The sequence below is a fragment of the Lutjanus erythropterus genome, chromosome 6 (genome assembly GCF_056507025.1).
Source record: "Lutjanus erythropterus isolate fLutEry1 chromosome 6, fLutEry1.hap2, whole genome shotgun sequence".
NCBI classification, from domain to species: Eukaryota; Metazoa; Chordata; class Actinopteri; order Lutjaniformes; family Lutjanidae; genus Lutjanus; species Lutjanus erythropterus.
In genome coordinates this window covers 2,606,605-2,627,496 of record NC_139322.1, presented here as the reverse complement: position 1 = coordinate 2,627,496, position 20,892 = coordinate 2,606,605, and the positions used below count along the sequence as shown (strand labels likewise).

Genomic DNA, 20,892 nt, shown 5'->3' with positions numbered 1-20,892 from the left:
ATCAACAGTGAAAGTGTGATAGTGTTACCCAGAGATCTTCCAATATCATTATTGCCATCATGTTATTAATTTACATTTATATGTCTGCATATTACAGACTGTGAATTTATGTTTTTGAGGCTGTGATGTGCCTTCTTGTGTGCTACATGTACAGCCTGTGAGACTGACAACTCAGCTCAGCAGAGTTGAGTAGATGTTAACTTTATCTGCTTACAATGTTCTTTATTTCTCTGTTTCACCTGATGAAGGTCTCAGGACCGAAACACTGTACCTGTAAATAAAGTTATATGCAAGTGATGGACAGTGTGCAGCAGTTCTCTCCTCTCCTCCATGAACTTTATTATTTGAAATGCATTTCATTCCATCAGCTGCTCCAGACATACAGATAATAGAGATAAAAACATATTAAAGGGGCAGCTCACCCCAAAATCAAAAATATATTTTTTCTTCTGACCTGTAATTCTATTTATCCATCTAAACTGTATTAGTGTGCGTTGCCTTGTTTTGGAGAGATGTCTGCCTTTTCTCCTATATAATGGGACTAAATGGTACAAGTCTGGTGGTGCTTAAAGTACCAAAAATACATTTGAAAAATTCAAAACCAGTTTCTCTTTCCAGAAATCATGACCTTGTTACTCATTATAGTTCTTCCATAATATTAATAAAGAAGACAGGTGACTGGCTGCTCAGGTGAGAGGACAGTCGAGGGTCTTGTTTCAGCTTCTCATCCAAATCACAGTACTTGGATGAAGCTCCGTCCCCGAGGCTGCAACGAACACACAGAATCACACATTAGGACAAAGAATTTCCTGTTGAGCCCAAAAAAATCTGTTAATGTAACCCAGTAACAGCTAGACAAGCGATAGATTTGCATTGTAATATGACTTTAAACTGTGACTGTGTTGCACTAACAAAGATTAATTTAATCCAAGGTAAATTCTAATCACAGTTTAGCTAAACTGGGTATAAATTGGGCAAGTCTAGATTTGAGATTAAGAATGTTTTGTTGCATAATTACCAAAATTAAATGGAAACCTATTTAGCCTAGTTAGCTTCTTCATGATGGCTCAACAGGGGAGCTCAAATTTCTCCTCCTTTGAAAAAAACTTGATGGCTGAATTAATGCAGCAGTACAGCCAACTAATAGAAGATTAAAAAAACAAACAACAGCACAGCAAGGAAAACTACAGACTGCCTGGCAGCAACTCACAGACTGTTTTAACAAATAAACTGGAGTGAAAAAAGAGATGCAACATAAAATTCACTTAGGATGAGTCTGTCTCTTGACTTTCTTTGAGGAACTTGACTATTTTGCTCAGTCCATCTCAGAAAAAACAGCCAGTTTAAAGTTTCAGTTCAACAGAATCAAATTTAATTTCTGTTTAGAGTAAAAACTAAAGTGATGTTTAAATTGAATCTTTCTTAATATTATGATCATTTAAATTTAAAGTTAAATCATGATATAATCTGGTCTAAAAAGTAACCCTTGCTGGTGCTAGCCAGGATTAAAGTGTTAAAAAGAAATTTATCTATTTTATTTTTGCAGCTTGTATTGTAAATACTGATGATCTCTCTCTCTCTCTCTCTCTGTGTGTGTGTGTGTGTGTGTGTGTGTGTGTGTAAGTACATTCTGAGCCGTTCCTTGGCCACATGTATTCGTAGTGTTTTCTCAGAGCAGTAAGTGAAGTACTCCTCCTCCTCTTCTTGTGTCATGTTAAGCTGGTTCTTCTGGTACCACTGCTGTTTCTCCTGCAGCTCCTGTGTCTCCTAAACACACGTTGTTAACATGTTAGCTTTCCCACAAAACGTTTGCTGATAGCAGAGTTCTAATGTCTCTAAATTCTTCTTTGGTGCATTGATCCACTCCGGTCGATCAATTTGTGTACATGTAATAAAACAAAACTCCCTCTTTGAAGGAACAGTTCATTCCAAAATCAAAAACACACATTTTCTCCTGGCCTGTAGTGTTATTTATAACAAAAATCATGACTCGGTTACTCAAGATAATTCACAGACATTGTTATGAGCAGTGTCATGTTGGAACTATTTTTTTCTAGTAGCAAAGAGAGTCATTGTCCGATGTTCCACAAATTATTCTCATCATCATCTTCTTCTTTCTGCTTCTCTTTGTCATTCATTTCAGAGAAGCTAAATAACACTGACAATAATTTGGCCAAGTCACATTAAAGGATGATGATGTGAGTGATGCGTAACCATGGTAACTAATGTAAAAGCCTTATTCTAAACACTTTGGCCAGAGGCTTCTAAGGCTGGCTTTATATGGTGAAATTTTCATGCCACTTAAGTTGTTTGCAACTTAGGTGAAACTAAATTGCAACTGATTTGCATAGTCTAAAGTCCTCTGCAGCACACTTGACACTTGTCAGGAACGCTATGGGCCTGATTCCAGTCTGTGGCCCTGTCCTGTCAAATAAAGGACAAAAAGCTAAAAAAAAAATAATCTTAGATTTAAAAAAAAGACTTTTGTGAAATAAGTTTCATGCAGTAACGTGTCAGGTGATGACATCAAACATTTCAACTGATTTTAACTAATTGATTTCAACTTGACAACAGTTTATCACCAAAATGAACAAATGAACAATTTATTATAACAGAAGATGATCTTTTGGACGTTTTCAGAAGAAAAATATCATCATAGGCTTCATGACAGGTTGGTTAAGCTGTCAACAAACAAATGTAAGTGAGGCACACTTTGTTTACACTGCATTCAGTAGGTGACTAATGTTACTGGTAGCTTAGTTGTAGCTATTCTTTAATATAAGTTTGATGAGAATCAGAGCTGTCATCTAAAATACCATTATATATCAAGCTACAATTTCATATTGATGTCAGAAGGTACTGACAATGATCTATTTATTGATTTTCCCTGAATTAGAGGGTGAATGCATTCAAATTGGATCAAACTCTTTGAACAGAGATCCATTGATCCCTAAAGACTGTCTTTTTTCTTCCAGCATAGCAATAAACATTGATCGACAGATTGCTCTCTTCCCGATCTCTGGGATAGCAATTCTGAAAAAACGAAAATCAGTTGAGGCAATACACCACATGCGAACTGATATTAACCAGCGAGGTTTTGCAGCCAGGCACTGGAACTTGGATTTAGTATCACCCCCTGAGGAGTGCACAAACCCAGCTCCTGGAAGCGTGACATCATGCGTTACATCACATTTCATTGAGTTGCGGCAGTAGAAAAAGGCTGTAACACACGCTGTTAGTAAACCTGTGCTGTACCTTTCTGTAACGCTCCTGAATGAGGTTGGCGTGCTCGACCATTCTCTGTTTAAACTCAGCCAAGCAGTCCCGGTGGAGCTGCCTTGCGTTCTCGGCGCTCAGAGTCTTTGCGTTGTCGAGCCGGATCAGGAAGGGAGCCAGGACGTCTTTCTCATTCTCCTGCAGCCACCGCTGCTCCTCCAGAGCCAGACGCTTCTGCAACAGCAGAGATGTGACCAACAAGAGTGAGTCAGGTGTGTCATCCTGCATGATTGGACTGAAATGAAATTTAGCCACATAAAAGTGTTTTTTTTGACAGTTTAAATTGAATTACAGTGTTAAAGGTGAATTGTCTTACCATTTCCTCTTTCTGGCTGCGGACCCGGGCAGCTTCTGTTTTGGTCCATGGTGATAAGAGACGCTGAAGGTCCTTCTCCTCCTGCTCTCTGCAGGCCACAATTTGTCTCACCTACTGACACAGAAGATGTTTTCACAGTCCTCAACTTTAAGCCACTATATGGAACATTTTGCTGATTTCTCAGCCCCCTGTGGACATAAGCAGTAATGCTGCCACCATAATAACCACAAAATACAACATCAAAAATAAATCCTAACCTATCAAAATAAAAATCTCCTCCAGTTTCTTTTTAACTGTTTTATTGAATAATAACACTTTTTCATTTAAAGTCTGTGTAAAGGAAAAAGGGAGGTTTTCAAAATTCTCTGATTTCCGTTTCCACTGTTTTCTGACATTTTTGGACCAAACAACTAATCAATTAATCCAGAAAATAATCAACAGATTAATCGACAGTTAACACAATCAATAGTTTCTATATAATCTGGTTGAGCCAATATGAAACAACAACATAAATTACTAGACAATGAACTTCAATTTGAATTTCCCTTTCTTTTTTTATTTTTTATTTTCAAGCCAGCAGTCATTAAAACCGTAACCTCCCAGCATGTTGTGAGTCTTGAGTGTCTTCATTTTGTGTAAAAGGTAGAAGACGCCCCACAAACCGACACACAAACCCTCACCTTCCCTAACAGTCAGTTATGAACATATTGCTAGTGACACCAAATCAGCCCAGCAGTTCACTTCAGCTCACTTCAGTGCCAACAACCCGGCACAGAGGGGAAAAAACACCTTCCTGTCACCGTCCTCTGGCTCTGGTGGCTCAGACATGTCTGGACATGTCCAATAAAGCTGCTAGATGGAGCGTCCATGCTTCAGGTTGTTTTCAGGTCGTAGTGGCGGACACCCCCCCAGCATTTCAGAACTGTGAAAACTGCTTTTTTCACAATTTTGAGACCTAATCTGATATACATGGTGATTTTTTAATCATTGATTTATTTTTTGCTTGTTGTTGCTTTACACGAAGTTTAAGGATTTTCTTAAAAGAGATAAGGCAGACAGAGTAAATTCTTGTGTCTTCTATTCCTGCTCTACACATACATGTAAATTACTCATGCAAACTTTTTTACTTTTAAGTTTTGTGTGTTTCATTCTTAGAAGTTTGACAAATATGGGATCTGACCTCTAAACTGGGACACGGCTCTACTGTTATTCCAGGTGATGCTGAGTGAAGACACGTTTACCTCTTCCCTTGATGCTTTGATTTGGGCAAGTGCCTTCTCCTCATCCTTCATCAGGTCCACCAGCATCTCATACAGAGTCTGCGTCTGCAGAGGCTTCTCAGACAGATCCACCTGAGACCCCACACAGACACAAGCGTTGTTGTTACCATTCCAGAGCCAGCTCAGAGACTTTTAGTTTGAAAGGCTGTGTAATCGACTGTGCATCTCTCTGTGTGCTCGTTGTCTGTACCTGGAAGCTGGTGACCAAGTCAGATGTGAAGTCCTCGGCCATCTGTGTTTCTGTTGGCTCTCGTGGTTTGGTGAAGGTCCTGTTTGACGGGATAAATTGATCCGAGTGATAGGTCACCTTGATTATTCTTTTAGTCAATAGGAACGCTCGCTCGGCCACATCTTTGTTGGCTGGGTTGGATTTTTTCCTATGGAAATGCTCCACCACTTCCTGTTTACACACACACACACACACACACACAAACACCCAAAAAACACACACAAATGCACATAAACATCCTGTCCAGGGATGGCCATTTGAGTCCCCTAAGCTTAAGTGCTTGGTGGTACCATGGTGAATTGCATTTTTTGGCAATTTGATGGCGAGTGTTTCTGTTCTATATGCAACATTGTTTTGAAAGGTACTTAACAAATACAGATACTATTATATTGTAGCAGGGAAACAACATACAGTGGAGACTACTATGTAAAACTCTATGGTCAAAGATACTAGACACGTCGGGGTCCTGCATCATTCTGTCAGGATTTATTTCACAATGATGACCTGCTCACTCTACATTATCCTGCTTATCACATGGTTACTCCCCCCCCCCAAAAAAAAAATCAATAAATTGACACAAAAAGTTGATTTAAAAATTATTTTGTCAACTTAGAAATGATTTTAATGCTTCTCCACTACTCTGGCAACAAAAATGACACTCATTAATCTCAAGGTGGCACTGCAACAATCAAAATGAAGTTTTCATAATTATCTTGAAAACGGCTTGGGCATAGACCACTGTTGTTCTCATTAACGATGACGAAATGATTTTGTTAACACACCTTTTTTTCATGACTAAAACGAGACGGTGACAAGCTAAACATAGGACTTTGATGATGAAAATATGATGAGATGTATCTGTTGTTTTCGTTAACGAGAGGAGACAAGATGAAAATGTTAGTGGCTTGGCTATAGGACTGTCAAAATGCATGGCATTTCCTCCGACTATACATGCAATTTGTCTGCCAGATATCAGCAATGCACCTGCATCCTGTCTTTGTTTGGTGTGGAAATTTTCCCCTACTGGTGAATAATGAAATAGAGACTTCTGCCGGCCGACAAGGTTTTATTTTCTTTGCAAAGAAGGTCAATCAGCACACCAGCGGTCAGAGTGGAGAAAGACCCAGAACATGGGGAGACCTGAACATTTATGCCAGAAGAACGCCCCCTAAGGTGCGTTCCACACCCCTTTGTCTGCCGCAGGTATCGGCACCCCACTCAGAGTGTTTTCACACTCTTTTGTCAGGTACCGGCACCGACTCCCTAGGGTGTGTCTCACACATAAGGGGTATTCTGCAGGGTTTTGTATTCAGATGCTTCCATCGTTAAGAGGTCTAGACATGATAATTCGAAGCACAAAAGGACCTGGTATCTTGGTGCACTCAGTGGGAGGTTGGGAATCTCAAGCAGCTTCAACACCAAGAAACAAGAACTTGAAATTGCCATTACACTGGTCACACCCACCACCGGGCACAGTGCACACTGGGCCAGTCACACACACAGTTCATGGACCATGGCGCCAACGCCAGCACAAGGGCTTGGTGGGCGGAAAAGACGTGATGATTTATGGATATACTTTACACATAATCCAGTAGAAAATAAAATAGATGGGAAAGTCTGGGCTAGCACTATCAAACTGGTAAGAAATCTGGTTATAATACAAAAGTGTTAAGAGAGTTAACTGTTGCTTTATGAATTGCAACACAACCTGTCAACCTCAATTACAATTTCCTATATCTGTATTAGCCCAATTTAATGTTTTAAAGTCGTTATTTTTTTCGACTAAAATTAATGACTACAACTGGACTAAAACCCTTTTAGTTTTCGTCGACTAAAACTAGACTAAAACTATCAAGGATAGAAATGACTAAAATGTGACTAAAACTAATAAGCATTTCATACAAAAGACTAAGACTAAAACTAAATCAAAAATGGCTGCCAAAAACAACACTGGCGTAGACAAAATATTTTTTCACCATTTTAATCGTTCAATTCATCTGTGTCTTTTCTCAATTAGTCTTCTGCTTCAAAAATGTCAACCTTTGACTCTTTCTCAGTTTTATCAAAACCCTGTTTTTGCAAACTCCTCCCAGACTGTTGGGCCAATTGTCCTGAAAGTGAGCTGGCATCATCTACAGACGCTGCTGATTGAGATATCAACACGAAAACCAAGACATGTGTTCAGTAGTCTTTGTTTCACCTCTAGGGGGCACCACCTATGCAGAAAGATCATATCTCATAATTGGCTCCATGAATTCATACCTGTTTGCACAATCTCGGGTCATGACATAGCAGATGCATGAATTTTGGTAATGATTGATTAAAGTGGCTGCAACTTATTACTGCAAATCTAAATTTACAGTCACAATTCAAACTTCCAATCCAAAATAAAAATCACCTGCACGTCCCACAGAGCTCAATTTTCTTCAGCACATTCGCTATATTGTGATAAAAGTCTGCATCACTGCAACCTGTGAGCAATTCAAAAGTCTATCACTCTACATTTTTCAAAATCGTAAAATTCAGTTAACATCTGTATCACCACTAGTCTACATTCAAATCAACACAGACATTCTGTAGATGGTCAATATCACGTGTTTGGAATTATCTTGAAAACGGTGAGAATGCAGTGATATTTAATATCATGTTAGAATTTTTACATTTTTATTTCAACTAATTTTTAATCAAATTTAACCAAAAATAACACTACAGCAATACAGGTGTGACTTTTTTTTCCCAGATTTTTTTTTTTTTTTTCCAGAAAAATATTTCATCATGGTTAAATTCAGTTATTCACTTTGACTAACTTTAATGCAGTACTTTAATAAGGACTTCAAGGTGATGCTATATGCTGTATCTCAAAAACAGCCAGGAGGGCCCCGCCTGAGGATCTAAGGCTGCGTACTGCCTCATGAGGGATGAACATTTCAACTTGAGGCCAGACCCAGACAGGCTTTAAAAGTGATCAGTAAAATCATAAAATCAATTCTAAAATGCACAGGAAGCCAATGGAGGGAAGTCCAGACTGGGGTGATGTGATGTCATCTGTTAAATCCAGTAGGAAGCTTATTCTGTTACATGTAAACTGTTACTCCCCAAGTCTGAATGAAGTGTGACCTTTGTTTTTTGTCTCTGGTTTACATCTTTTCACCTGCAGGCCATGTGGACAACTGCCTGAAGATCCACTGAAGACGACGTGCCGGCAGTAGAGTAAGTCTTTTCGGCCCTCAAAAGTCTCCGTCATTTCGCTTGGCGTCTCCACCCTCCACACCAGATCGTCATTACGGCCGCTGCTGAACTCCATCTCATGCTCAGTGTCTGTGTACCTGTGAACTGAGCAACACAAATATCCCATCATCACTCTGCAGGACACTGAAGTCACACTGAATCCTCGGATTCCTGTTCGTGCACACGTCCCCTTTAACACTCTACTTTCTGAATACAAATTACATGACAATTTTTGTAATAAGTGACATAATCACAGGATCGTTTCTAGCTTTTGGGGGGTTTTCTGGGAAATAAAATTCTCTTCTGTCTGAGGATGTTTGAAGACAAAATGATCCATAATACAATTTGTCAACTCAAAGGAGAAGTCTGTAATATATTTACTGTAATAAATCATAAAATGACCAGCTCCTTTAAAATTTCAATGCTGGTCCATAACGTTTTTATTTGCCCATTTCACATTAATTGGAGTTCAAATTAATGGCAAACGTTCACAGAATGAATCAGTGTCGGTTTAGCATGTATAGGATGTACAGAATAACTGAGAGGAACATCAGACCATAATTCTGATCATTCGATGTTAACATTATGAAGATCAGCAGATTCTGCTGATGATATGAAGTAGGGCTGCACCGCAATATTAGCACAATATGGTCAAGCACAATACCCAAATCACAGAGCCAGAACCAAATCACATTTTTTTGAAAAAGTTTTGAAAACAGTGTGTGAGAAAACACAGTAGTGTACAGTAGTGCTGCAGAGATGCCCTGGCCTAAAAATCTTGTTCTCCAGATGAAAGATGACATGTTTGTCTGTTACAGATCCATACAAATGTCACATCATCAGGATTTGAATTATTTATTTTCTGTAAAAATGAAAATTGTACTGCACACATGATAATTCCCATTAATTGTATCACATATCGCAATCACAATTTCAGTCAATGTAACTTTTTTTACCATATCGTGCAGCCCTAATATGAAGCACAAATTTTAATATTAGATATATTTTTTAGCACAAATTCCTTTTACAGCAGCAGCTGCACTTCTGGTAATAAACAGTTCAAATGGCATCAAAAATCCATTATTTATATTTATGGTTTATTAGTACAACAGACAAGTGAAAACACATTAATAATACTAATACATATTCTATAAAAAAAAAAACAGAACATTTTTAAAATAACTAAATGCAGGAATTATAACCTATGTAAGTGATTTGATCAGAACATTTTTACATATTCATATGTTATGTTGTTATGTTATTATCTATTACTTTAACAGTTCATTTTCAGGATGTCTTGTCACACTAATGTAATCTAATCTGATTACTTTTGGATTACTTAAAAAACAAACAAACACTGTCCTTCATAGTAAGAACCTGTACACAGCCACAAATCTCTAATCTTTTCATGCCTCTATAACTGACCTCCCTCTCGCTCCTTTTCCAATATGTTCACTTGAAGTGTGAAAAATAACGAAGCTACCCTTTATTTTAATTTGAGATTATCTTGTATGAATCACAGTTTTAAATCGTCTTGTTAGAATTTGTCCAAAAAAGATCGAACAGGGAATTCCAGCGTGGCAGTACATGCCATGTAAGCTAGGCTTTTTTTTGTTTTTGTCTGTTTTTCAAAGACATTGGTGTATTTTTATTATTATTATTATTATCATTATTGTTTGTTATTATTTTGGCAATAATGTGTTTTGTTTTCCATGATCCTCCTGGAGCCTCTTCACCCACATCCCAGATTTTTAAAAATATTTTTGGAAACTACAAAACCTGATTAGAATTATTACTATGTAGTTTGGATTTGGAACTCCGTAACTGTTTTTTGCCATGGTGAAGAAAATAACAATAGCAGTTTTACATATAAGGCGGCAGCTTCTTCCATGTCTGAAGCGCTCTGTGGTGAAGTTGTCAACCTTGTTGACCTCCTTCTCCTCCAGGTGGTCTTTTCTGTGTCGATACCACTCCTTCACCTTGACGACCTCAGTACCTTCATTAACACACATAAACACACACCAACACATGTTACGACCCTGCCTGTTGTCCCCTGGTCTATCTGTTTTGGTTTTGCCAAAAATCAACTCAAAAGTTTCTCTTCAACACTCACAGTCCAGGTCTTTGTATGTGGTCAGTCGTGTGACCAGGCCGTCGACCCTCAGGTACAGTGCAAACTTCTCCAGCTTTGCCTTTCTGTAGTGGGTCACCTTCATTCCTCCTGGCCAGGGGGACTCCAGGTCTGAATAAGAATAGAGAGGCAGTAGTTTGTGGAGTTTTTACTCCACCAGAGAAGGCATTAGTAGAGGAGTAGGACTGGACACTGACCCTGACTTATGTGCGTGTGTGTGTGTGTGTGTGTGCGTGTGTGTGTACACTTTCAAAACCAACTTAAAGTTCCCCTCAGGCAGTTTGATGGAGGCTGGAACAAACAATAGCTTCAAGCGGATTGATTTTGCACTGATTTGCATGACTGCCAAACTCTAAATAGGCTCATATTCTTTCTTCACTATTATCTTCATAGCTATTTTGTGCATGCTGACAAGCCTCTTTTTCAGTTGCACTGTTAGGATGTCTAGCCTGTAATTCTGTATCTAATAATGCTCTCTAGGTTTGCCCAGTAGAACATAAATAATCAACACCACGGTGGAAATACGAGGTTCCCTGATAAGAAATGAAATTGAAATTGTTAAAGTTTTACACATGAATTTGGGAATAAGCAAAAGTTTTTTTCATGATGTGCATAGTAACATTAGCCGTTCGCTTTGCACAAACAGGTAACTACAGTCTGTGTCAGCGTTGGGGTGCAGCGGTGAGGGTAACGTTAGAAGAAAACATTTGGAGAAGAAGTGCGAGTTCATTTATTTAGTCTGAAAATCAGGCCTGCATTTTCCTGTGAGACAGAAACTGACCAATTACGGCTTAGCAGCTGTAACTGGGCATTTCTCTACACACTGATGTGTTGTGCAGGGGGCTCAAGGAAGAGCAGTACTTGGTGTCTCACGACGTTTGAGGGGGGCATCTTTTTTGGCGTCTTTCAAAAACACAAAACACAACAGCAGATGTGTGAGGAATGGATTCAGGTCAGTGAAAAGTAAAAAGGGAATTCTTTTTCCAAACACACTGTACATGCGAGAAAATAGCTGTTGATGCTATGTAGTACTAAACTGTGGAGTTGGACCATTAAATGTTGCAGGTCCCATTTTCGCCCGTCCGATGAAGGTGGCGACACGAGACACAGAGAACTGGTGTAGACAGTTACACTGATAAAAATGAAAGGGTTTCTGTTGTGCGAGACATGCCAGTAAAAAACTCACCTGCAGTTGAGACGGGCCTGGACAGGCAAATGTCCAGTGTACCATCACATACCTTTTTTTGAGACAGTGATGTAACTGACCCAGGATCTCGGCATCTCAAAAACTCTGGGCTCTTGCTCCTCCTTCAAAACAAACACAATGGTGAGTTATTCAAGGGAAACTTGAGTAAATGGTGGCGTTATTTTCTTTCTTATCACTTAGGATGGCTTGAATTAATTTTTTTTGATGAATAAATTCTATGCTGTCATCAGCCACCCTTTTATTTGTTCTTTATCGAACAGTTCACATTATGACATCTGAGCTGTCCTGAATAAATAGCTGAATGAATCCTACAGTTTTCAAAACTTTTCCCTCTCCATCATCACTCTTCATGTGCACATTTTTACTGGGCGTAAAAACAGGTGGAAAATTACAAAAGAGAAATGAAAGTAAATGCTGCAGCTGGAGACATTTAGATAAGGACAAACCAAATAAAAAAATTAAGCCATGTTTTTGCTCGTTAGTCTACATGTTTCTTATTACTAACAAATCCCATCTGTAGATCCAAACCCAGTGTGTATTTGAGGCTCCAGGACGGAGGGTGTGTGCGTTAGTTTTGGTCTTTAATGTGATTTATTGTCAATAAGTAAAATGCAAACAATTTTATCCTTAAAGTTGTTTGCCTGTCTGCCTAACACTGCCCTCTGCTTTGAAAACATTATTTCTGTTTCTGAGTCTTGCTTTCAAGTCAAATATCCCTATATACACACATGCAGTATATACACAAATGTAAAACTGTACACACACAGAAAAACACACATACACACCTCCAGATCTTTGCTGATTTTGCTCATCATGTTATTCTGCTTCTTCTTCAAGACGCTGAGAATCAGCTGCTTTTTGCTGGTTGCACCGTACAAGATGGGCTCCCACAGCTTTAAATCGTCCAGGTCGTATATCATGTCCTACACACACACACACACACACACACACACACACACACACACACACACACACACACACACACACAAAACAGATACTGTACTGTACACAGAAGAGTATAGAATCCATTCAGTCTAGTCTGGTCTAAGTATTTACCTTGACTCTCAGATCTATTGTCTCTATTGATTCTGAACATAAGACTGAATGACACACAAAGATTAATTTAATCTAAGATTAGTATTAATCAGAGTTTAGTAAAGCTAGTTTTAAAATGAGTTAATACAGATTTAAAATCAAGTAGATCTCTGTTGCACAATTCAAAACTAATCTCAGTTTAGTAATTAAATTATTGATGTAAACCAAAATTTAATAGTTTAATCAATATGGATATGCTTGATTACCAAAATTCAAATAAATAAATAAAAATAAATTCAAGCGCTATTGGGCCTCATTATATATAAAAGTAGGGGAAACTGGTAACTCAGCTGCTCTCTGTGTTAACTAGCAAACAATGTTGCATTGTTTGCTAGCTAACGAATAAGTTTCTTTAAAAAGTTATATTGTTTGCAAGCAATCTAAAAGAAAAACAACACATTATAATATTGCAAGCTAGCTAAAAATGTTTTTTTTAAAGTTAAACTGTATGTTAGCGATTTAAAAAGAGAAAATAAAAACATTAATATTATTTGCTAGCTAGTTAAACATTTATATTATATTATATTATATAAGTTATTTTGTTTGCTACCCAGCTAAAGAATAAAAAAAACTTATTGTTTGTTGGCCAGCTACATTTTTTTCCCATCAAAGCAAAAAGATGTCATATTGTTTGCTAGTTAGTTAGACAGTTGGTTAGCCTAGTTAGCCCACTAATGATGGCTTAGCAGAGAATAATTTTGCTCAATCTATATCAAAAAAAGGAAGCTATCTTAAAAGTTAAACCTCCTCAAGTTTAAGTTAAGTTAATACTGGATCACATCTTAAATTTGAGTTTAAAGTTTGGATGCAACAGAATTAAATTTAGTCTCCATTTAGGCTTAAAACTAAACTGAGGTTTTAAATTGAATCTTTCTTAGTTTTAATCTGGTTTAAAAGTGACCCAGCCTAACAGTAGCCTGTATTATGTCTGGACTTGTTGTGGACTCACAGCGCAGCCGTTCCTGCAGTCCTGCATGTTGACGTAGTAGTTGAAATTGTTCCACACGCTCTCGATGCCCAGGAACTTTTCATCGTCAATCGCGTAGCTGTTCCCGGTCAGAGGGTCAATGAAAAAGTTCTCCTCGACGCTCCGACTCCCTGACAGCACCAGCACCCAACAGTGCACCCGCAGTCCTCGCAGGGGGTCGGCGGGTCGCTGCTCGCTCTCCTGTTCCTGAGGAGAAGGAAGAGGTCAAAGTTAAAGGAGGGGGAGAGGAGGTGAGACAGAGGGGTTTAATATCACACTTTAAACTTGATTTAAGGGACCTTTGTGTTGTAGTGATGATTTGTCAGAACAGGAAACCTGCTGCCCCTCTGAAATTGATTGATATGAATTTTTCACAAAGACAATGATTGATAAACTGGATTAACAGCTTCATAGTTGTATACCTCTGCCGCTCATATAATGTATGTAAGTGAAGACTTTGAAGGAATTTAATAATAATAACAACCATGTTAATGAAATTTTTCAACAAAGGAAACATGTAAATAATGAAATACTTTCAGTGATGGAGTTATCGTTATAGAAAGGGGGTTAATGGGGGTCTAGAACATGAAATCTAGAAAGATTTTTTTTCTGCGACTTTAAGTGTCACCTGAAGTCAAATCTGAAGAGCATCTTCACACCAGTCAACTTCTATTCACATCTTTCTTTGACAGAAAGGTCTAGACTACTCTGTGTTCTGTTCCTGCAGTGAAAACACTGTGTTGGTTTGACAGTATAAAGGTGATGTTACCTCCTGCAGTTTCTGTTTCTGAAGCCGCGCAGCCTCGTCATCCTGTTTCTTCTTCTCTTGCTGTGTCAGAAAGTTACTCTTCAGCTCCTTCAGAGGTTTCCCTGTGTATTTATTCTCCTGCTGTTTGTGCTCTGAGATCACACTCTGCACAGAAAAACACAAAGCACAACCAAGCACAAACATTCAGATGAGCGAGTGAAAGATCTGTCTTACTGTGGGAAAAAACCCATGTTTACAGGCTGTTCACTGGCAGCAAGTATACAGTAAAATACACTGAACCAAGTGGGACTTACCTTGACATTGGTGTCCAGCAGGGGACACTCTTGCAGGCTCTGGTCGAGAAGACACATCTCTTTAACTGCGTAGCCGCTGACACAATAGGCGTCATAGTCAGTACCGAGCAGCAGGCTGCACAGCAGGGTGGCAAATTCAAAACATGTGGCTCTCTGAGTCTTCAGCACCTTAGTGGAGGAGAACAAGTACCGGGGCTACGACAGCAACACACACACACACACACACACACACACACACACACACTGTCACCATCACTCATACACACTTAAAAGAAGGTGCATGTGTTTGTATGTTCCAAGTAATGTTGTGTTCTACAAGTCTCCACTGCAAATCTTTCATCCTCAACATCCAAGTTGATTTTCCTGAAAGCTCCATTGTAGCCAACTTGATTAGGGCTGCAACTAACAATTATTTTCATCATTCATAAATCTGCCAATTATTTTCATGATTAATCAAATGGTGAAAAATTGTCCTCAAATGTCTTGTTTTGTCCAAAACACAAAGATCAGGAATCAGGCTTCCTGACATCTATATGTACCTGACTTCAGTGAAGGGGAAATACACAAAGCAAAGAAGGCACACACAAGTTGCTTGGTTATAACGTTACTTCAGGGAAGGATTTGTTGGCAAAATGAAAGTGACGAGGAAACCAAATGATATTCTGGTAGTATGTGAACAGGTCTTAACAGATATTTTATGACATTACTGGAGAAACACAGAATATAAATAAGATTATAAATATTTAATTCAAGTAATTTAGGGCATCAGTAGTTCAGTCCAGAAAGACTTGGTATGGAAACAGGAGGGTGTCCGGTTCAAGTCTAGCAAAAACACAGTATGGAGCGTAGACTGGTAGCATGAAGAGGTGGCTATTCACCTACTGGCACTGGCACCGTCACTCTGACATCTCTCCATGAATGCATGTCTAGGTTCTGTTTGTGTGTGTATTTTGGGCCTGTGAGTAAATAATGAGTGAAAACATATAATTTCCCCAGGAGGGATTAATTAAGTATGCCTTCTTCTTACTATTATTATTATTATTGTTATTATTAGTTAATACAGCATATCACTTGAAGAATGATTTTATCCAAAAACCCAAAACAAAATGGCAAACACAAATCCATATTTCATCAAGGGGATTCCAGTTGTTTCTGTGAATCACAGCGATCCATTTACTTACTAGCTTTCTTTTTTTCTTGTTGAGGCTATTTTTTGATCTGAACTGAACTGAAGTGCTTGGTGGAAATGGGACTGAATTATTATCTCTGTATTCGTGTTGCCTAACTGACCGGCTCCACAGGCGGCTCCAAAGGGTCCAGAGACAGGAAGTTAGCCACAAAGGAGGCACAGCCCTCCCAGGTGAACAGTTCAGGGTGGACCGTTGGTGTGGGCTGAAGAGACGTCGACACAAACTTCTGAGTACACAGGAATTAGAAAGAGATACATGTGGTTTAACATGTGATGTAACAACTTGGTGGTATTTCTCTTCTCTTGAGAGAGAAAAGAGAAGACAGATGGTGCAAAAATACTACTAGTAGCTCAACTACTGGACGCATAGCTACTGTTACCTTCACACCATATTCGTTGACAGGGCAGAGCAGCAGCGGTTTACGGTCAGGATACAAATATAAATACTGACGTTGGAAGTTGTCGGTGATTTCCAACAGTCGAATCTCGTCAGGGGAGTTAACCCTGTAGGTCTCAGGACACAGCTCATCTGCCTCCAGGTTCAGACTGGTGAAGGACAGCAGGTGGAGACAGTCAACTATCACCGTCATGAGGTCTAACACTTATCATCACAAACCTTGACGTAATTAGATGCAAAAATATTTAAATGAGAGCTGTAGTTCTTGTTGTCATTAAGGTTTCTGCGACCGTAAACACTAACTGGCCTGTTACAATTTGTATTTCAAAAATTTGCACCTTGAAGAAGAAATCTGCAAAATATTTACTGTAATAAATCATAAATGACCACGATGTGTTATCAGAGATCAAGTAAACATGCTAAGTTGAAATACTCGCTTTAATTGACATGAACACGTGGTTTACCTGTGGAAAGTTCCAAACAGGTGTTTTTTTTGAACATTTCACAACTTTCACAAGCTTTTGTTGCCCCTGTCCCAACTTTTTTGACATGTGTTGCAGGATAAAATTTTGATAAAATAATAATAAAGGTGAGTCGTTTTAACACTAAATATCTTGGCTTTGTACCGTATTCAGTTGGAAACAATTTGATAAGTTTTTGCAAATCATTGCATTCTGTTTTGATTTATGTTTTACACAACAAACAAACTTTGTTGGAATTAGGGTTGTGATCATGTGTACAGCACTTTTTTGTTCATATTCTTTCAGCCTGAAGTGATTCTATTTTCTCTCTTTAATAAAATAGAAAAAAAAAGCTGTCATACAGCAGCCACAAAGAAAAACTGAAGAAATGCAGCAGTCAGTAGCAGCCCTTTGAATAAAATAATAATAATAATAATAATAATAATAATAATAATAAATCATATACAATGCAAGGTCATGGCAGACATTGTCATAGTTCCATATTGTATTGAGATATTTTTTAAATTACAATTTGATATATTGTTGCATCCCTGCCAATTACTAAATTTTAAAAATGATTTGTAATTCAAGGGCACAAATGTCTCCTGGTTTGTGTGTGAGTGTGAGTGGTGTGTTTGTAGGTCATGGATGCTCACAGAAGCTCCTGAGGAGATGAAACATGGACGTTTCTGAGAGTCCCCTCCATCTTCACCAGCTCTTCGTCATCTTCCTCCTGCATCTCTCCACTTCTGACCTGCTTCTCGCTGTCCGACTCCAGGACAGTCTCCATCTTTAATAAACAACCAGTCAGAAACACAGAAGTTATCAATTTTGCAGATGTGGACAAAGTGAACTTGACTGGCAGTTCATGATGAATCATCACCGACAGAGAATTTCCATGTTTGTAAAACTGTCCCAGCCACAGTCTGTATAATGATACTGAAAATCCAAACCTTGTGTTTAAGAAAGAAATGTAGAAAGGTTTGTCTTATTCTTATTGAACAGAGGACCTACTCAGTGATTACAGTATACAGTAAATGTCAACTGACAGAGAAAATGAGGCAAAAGGAGCAATATTACAATGAAATTAGTAATGAGGTCAGATGTTTCAAATTGTGATATACTTCTAAACGTTTGGACACACCTTCCCATTCAGTGTTTTTTCTTTAATTTTATTAGTTTACCACACTGTAAATTAATACAGTAGAGATCAAAACTATGAAAATGGAATTATATGGAATTATGTAGTGAGCAAAAAAATAAGACAAATATAAAACAAGGCAAAATGTTTTATATCTTAGATTCTTAAAAAGCAAAAAGACTTTTGCACTGGCAATAAAGGATGTAATAACAAACATTGCACATTGTTGTGTGCAAGTCTTTTTACGTCTCCATCGGACCCGTTCACCTACAAGTGTGCAAAAGAGTTTTGCTTTTTGCTTATTTAGATTCTTCAAAGTGGCCACTTTTTTCATTGTCAACAGCTTTGTACACTATTAGTATAATAGTAACCATCTCTGATAAAAAAAAAAATAAATAATAATAATAATGATGATAATAATAATAATAATAATAATAATAATAATAAAGAAAAAACTTTTAATGAGAAGTGTCAAAAACTTTTGACTGGCACTGTACAAAAATATATCTTAAAGAAACTGCATTGCAAAGGATTTTTAGTTAGTACTTATTATAATTATTATAAAATAAGTAGGGTTGCAATTAACGATTTCATCATCAATTCATCTGTCTATTAATTTTCACGATTACTCGGCTAGTTGTTTGGTCTATGAAATGTCAGGAAATGGTGAAACATGGTTAGTGTTTCCAAAAGCCCAAGATGACGTCCTCAAATATCTTCTTTTGTCCACAATCCAAAGATATTCAGTTTATTGTCATAGAGGAGTAAAGAAACCAGAAAATATTTACATTTAAAAAGCTGAAATCACTTGATTAATCGTTGCAGCTCCAAAAATGAGCTACAGGGGAACGCTACAGCTACTGGGGTCTCATGTAAAAGCCATATGTTGATTAGAACTGGAGTCAGAAACATGTTTGAATTAATTTCACGACTATATTCTGGAACAGTTTTATAAATACGAACTTAAACAGAAGCTGGTCTGTAATTTATTTCGAGTCTCTCCTAAACTTAACCAGCAGCAGGTTATGCTAGCTAACTAACTTTTATGTTAGTATTTCAGTTGGTTCTCCAATGAGCCTAAAAACTGTAATTTACGGGCTGTTAAATGAATTAAGCGGAACCTTACCTCACAAATGCCGCATACCCAGCTGACTGGAGAAGTATCTATGTTCAAAATTCCTTCCTTACTTATCGGTAAATACTGAAATTATGGAGATTAGCTGATGCTAAGATTAGCTGATGTTACATTAACATGCGGTTGAACTGAAATAAAGAATAAATGAGTGAATTGTCTGACTGGACCGGTGCAACTTTTACAAAAATATTTAAAGACACAAAATTTTACTCACCCAGTCAATTAAATTTAACTAACAGGTTTTGTACAGAGTTTTTTCACCTTCCTGTTTAGCTAACAGTTGATTCCCGTTGAAGGTTTCAAATTTAGAGCTTTCTGATTACTCCGTGTCCATGGTAACAGTGAGACGTGATGACGTGACCCATGTTGCCTTCACGTGCTCTCAGAGAAAATGAAAACATAAAAACGCTCAGGAAATATCGGATATTTAATGTATTTATGTCAAAAACAGACACGACAGGGGGGCTGACATGTCAATCAATGAACACAATTTAAATTATTGAGCTCAAATCATGACTTTATTGGATATTATTTTCATTTCATTGCACACATTTTGTTTGACAGTCTGCTTTTCATTTCGTTTCCCTAAAGACATTTTTATTTCACGTAACGTCTAATTTCACTTTCTAGGCATATATGTATATATACATATAAAAAAATATAAACTCAACAACTCAGCTGTTAATCTATCCAGTTAGCTCCTGTTAGCTCCTGTTAGCCAGAGCAACAACACCAAAGTGATTCTAAATCAACCAACTGGAGGCTGCAGCTGTAAAAACACACAGACTGACAACACTGGCTGAAAGGTGAGGTGCTGAATAATGTTCTTAAATGAAAAAAGACATTTTCAAATCTTATGTTGTTTTATTTTATCTTAAAATATATAATGAAAAATTCTTATTAGAAATTCCCACAACCCAAGCAGATAAATTCATATGTGCGGTAACAAACCAACAGTCTAAAACACAAATATAAGAAGTTTATGAAAATATATGACAAAGGAAAGCATCAAATCCACACAACTGAGAAGCTGGAACAAGAAAATATTTGGTATTTTTGCTACGAAAGTAACTGAAAGGATTATTTATCACAACATTTATGATCTAACCTACAGTATCTTATCTTGTCTTATCACATCTTATCTAATCACACAGTATCTTACTTTAAAATATATCATCAAATCTAACCTTATTTTACATTATGTTAAAGGAAGCTGTGTCATTACTACCTATTTAAATCTTTTCAAGATATTCAGACTTAGAGCTGCAACTGAATCATTATCACTTAATCTGCCAATTATTATTATGATCATTTTTTATCAGCAATTAAAATAAAATTTCTGAAAATAGTGAGAAATACCTGTTACAATTCCCCCCAGCCAAGAGAGATCAATTCAGATGTCTTGATTTGATCAATCAACAGTTAAAACCCAAAGATATGAAGTTTATGACCCCATATGACAAAGAAAATCATCAAATCCTCACATTTAAGAAGCTACAACCAGAGAATGATTGGCATTTTTGGTTGGGAGACGTTACAGTAACATGAAAAGCTCACAAATGATTTGACTGTCTGACTTAAAGTTTTACACCCATAATGAACAACAGCATCAAAAATACATAGAATTATTTTCTATTTAACTCATTTGAAGACACACATTACAGGAAGAAAAAAATGGCATCAGATATTATTTTAATAAACATTAAATCTCATCTTTTTTAAATAATGTTTTTTCACTGGAGTTACCTCCAGTCAGACCTTGTATTATTTTATCTTGA

At 37.5% G+C, this 20,892-nt stretch overlaps 1 protein-coding gene across 1 annotated transcript; it reads right to left on the bottom strand.

The window, feature by feature from the left end:
* Positions 1-314: 314 nt before the first annotated feature.
* drc7 (dynein regulatory complex subunit 7) lies at positions 315-17,628 on the bottom strand. The gene is made up of 17 exons (XM_084720211.1): positions 17,495-17,628; positions 16,361-16,526; positions 16,082-16,207; positions 14,792-14,986; positions 14,499-14,642; positions 13,712-13,930; positions 12,453-12,590; positions 11,699-11,768; positions 10,443-10,571; positions 10,197-10,325; positions 8,253-8,434; positions 5,063-5,272; positions 4,834-4,944; positions 3,593-3,703; positions 3,256-3,450; positions 1,628-1,767; positions 315-766 (listed from the first exon to the last, which is right to left on the bottom strand). The coding sequence occupies exons 1-17, from the start codon at positions 17,626-17,628 to the stop codon at positions 640-642; spliced, it is 2,526 nt and encodes an 841-aa protein (XP_084576337.1). The 3' UTR covers positions 315-639.
* Between the last annotated feature and the right edge of the window lie 3,264 nt (positions 17,629-20,892).

Coding starts and splice junctions, on each gene's coding strand:
- drc7 (XM_084720211.1), bottom strand. CDS start 17,628: ATGGAGACTGTCCTGGAGTCGGACAGCGAGAAGCAGGTCAGAAGTGGA. Junction 10,572..11,698: donor CATCACTGTCTCAAAAAAAG/GTATGTGATGGT, acceptor ATTCTTATTCAG/ACCTGGAGTCCCCCTGGCCA. Junction 5,273..8,252: donor GTTGTCCACATGGCCTGCAG/GTGAAAAGATGT, acceptor GTGTGTAAACAG/GAAGTGGTGGAGCATTTCCA.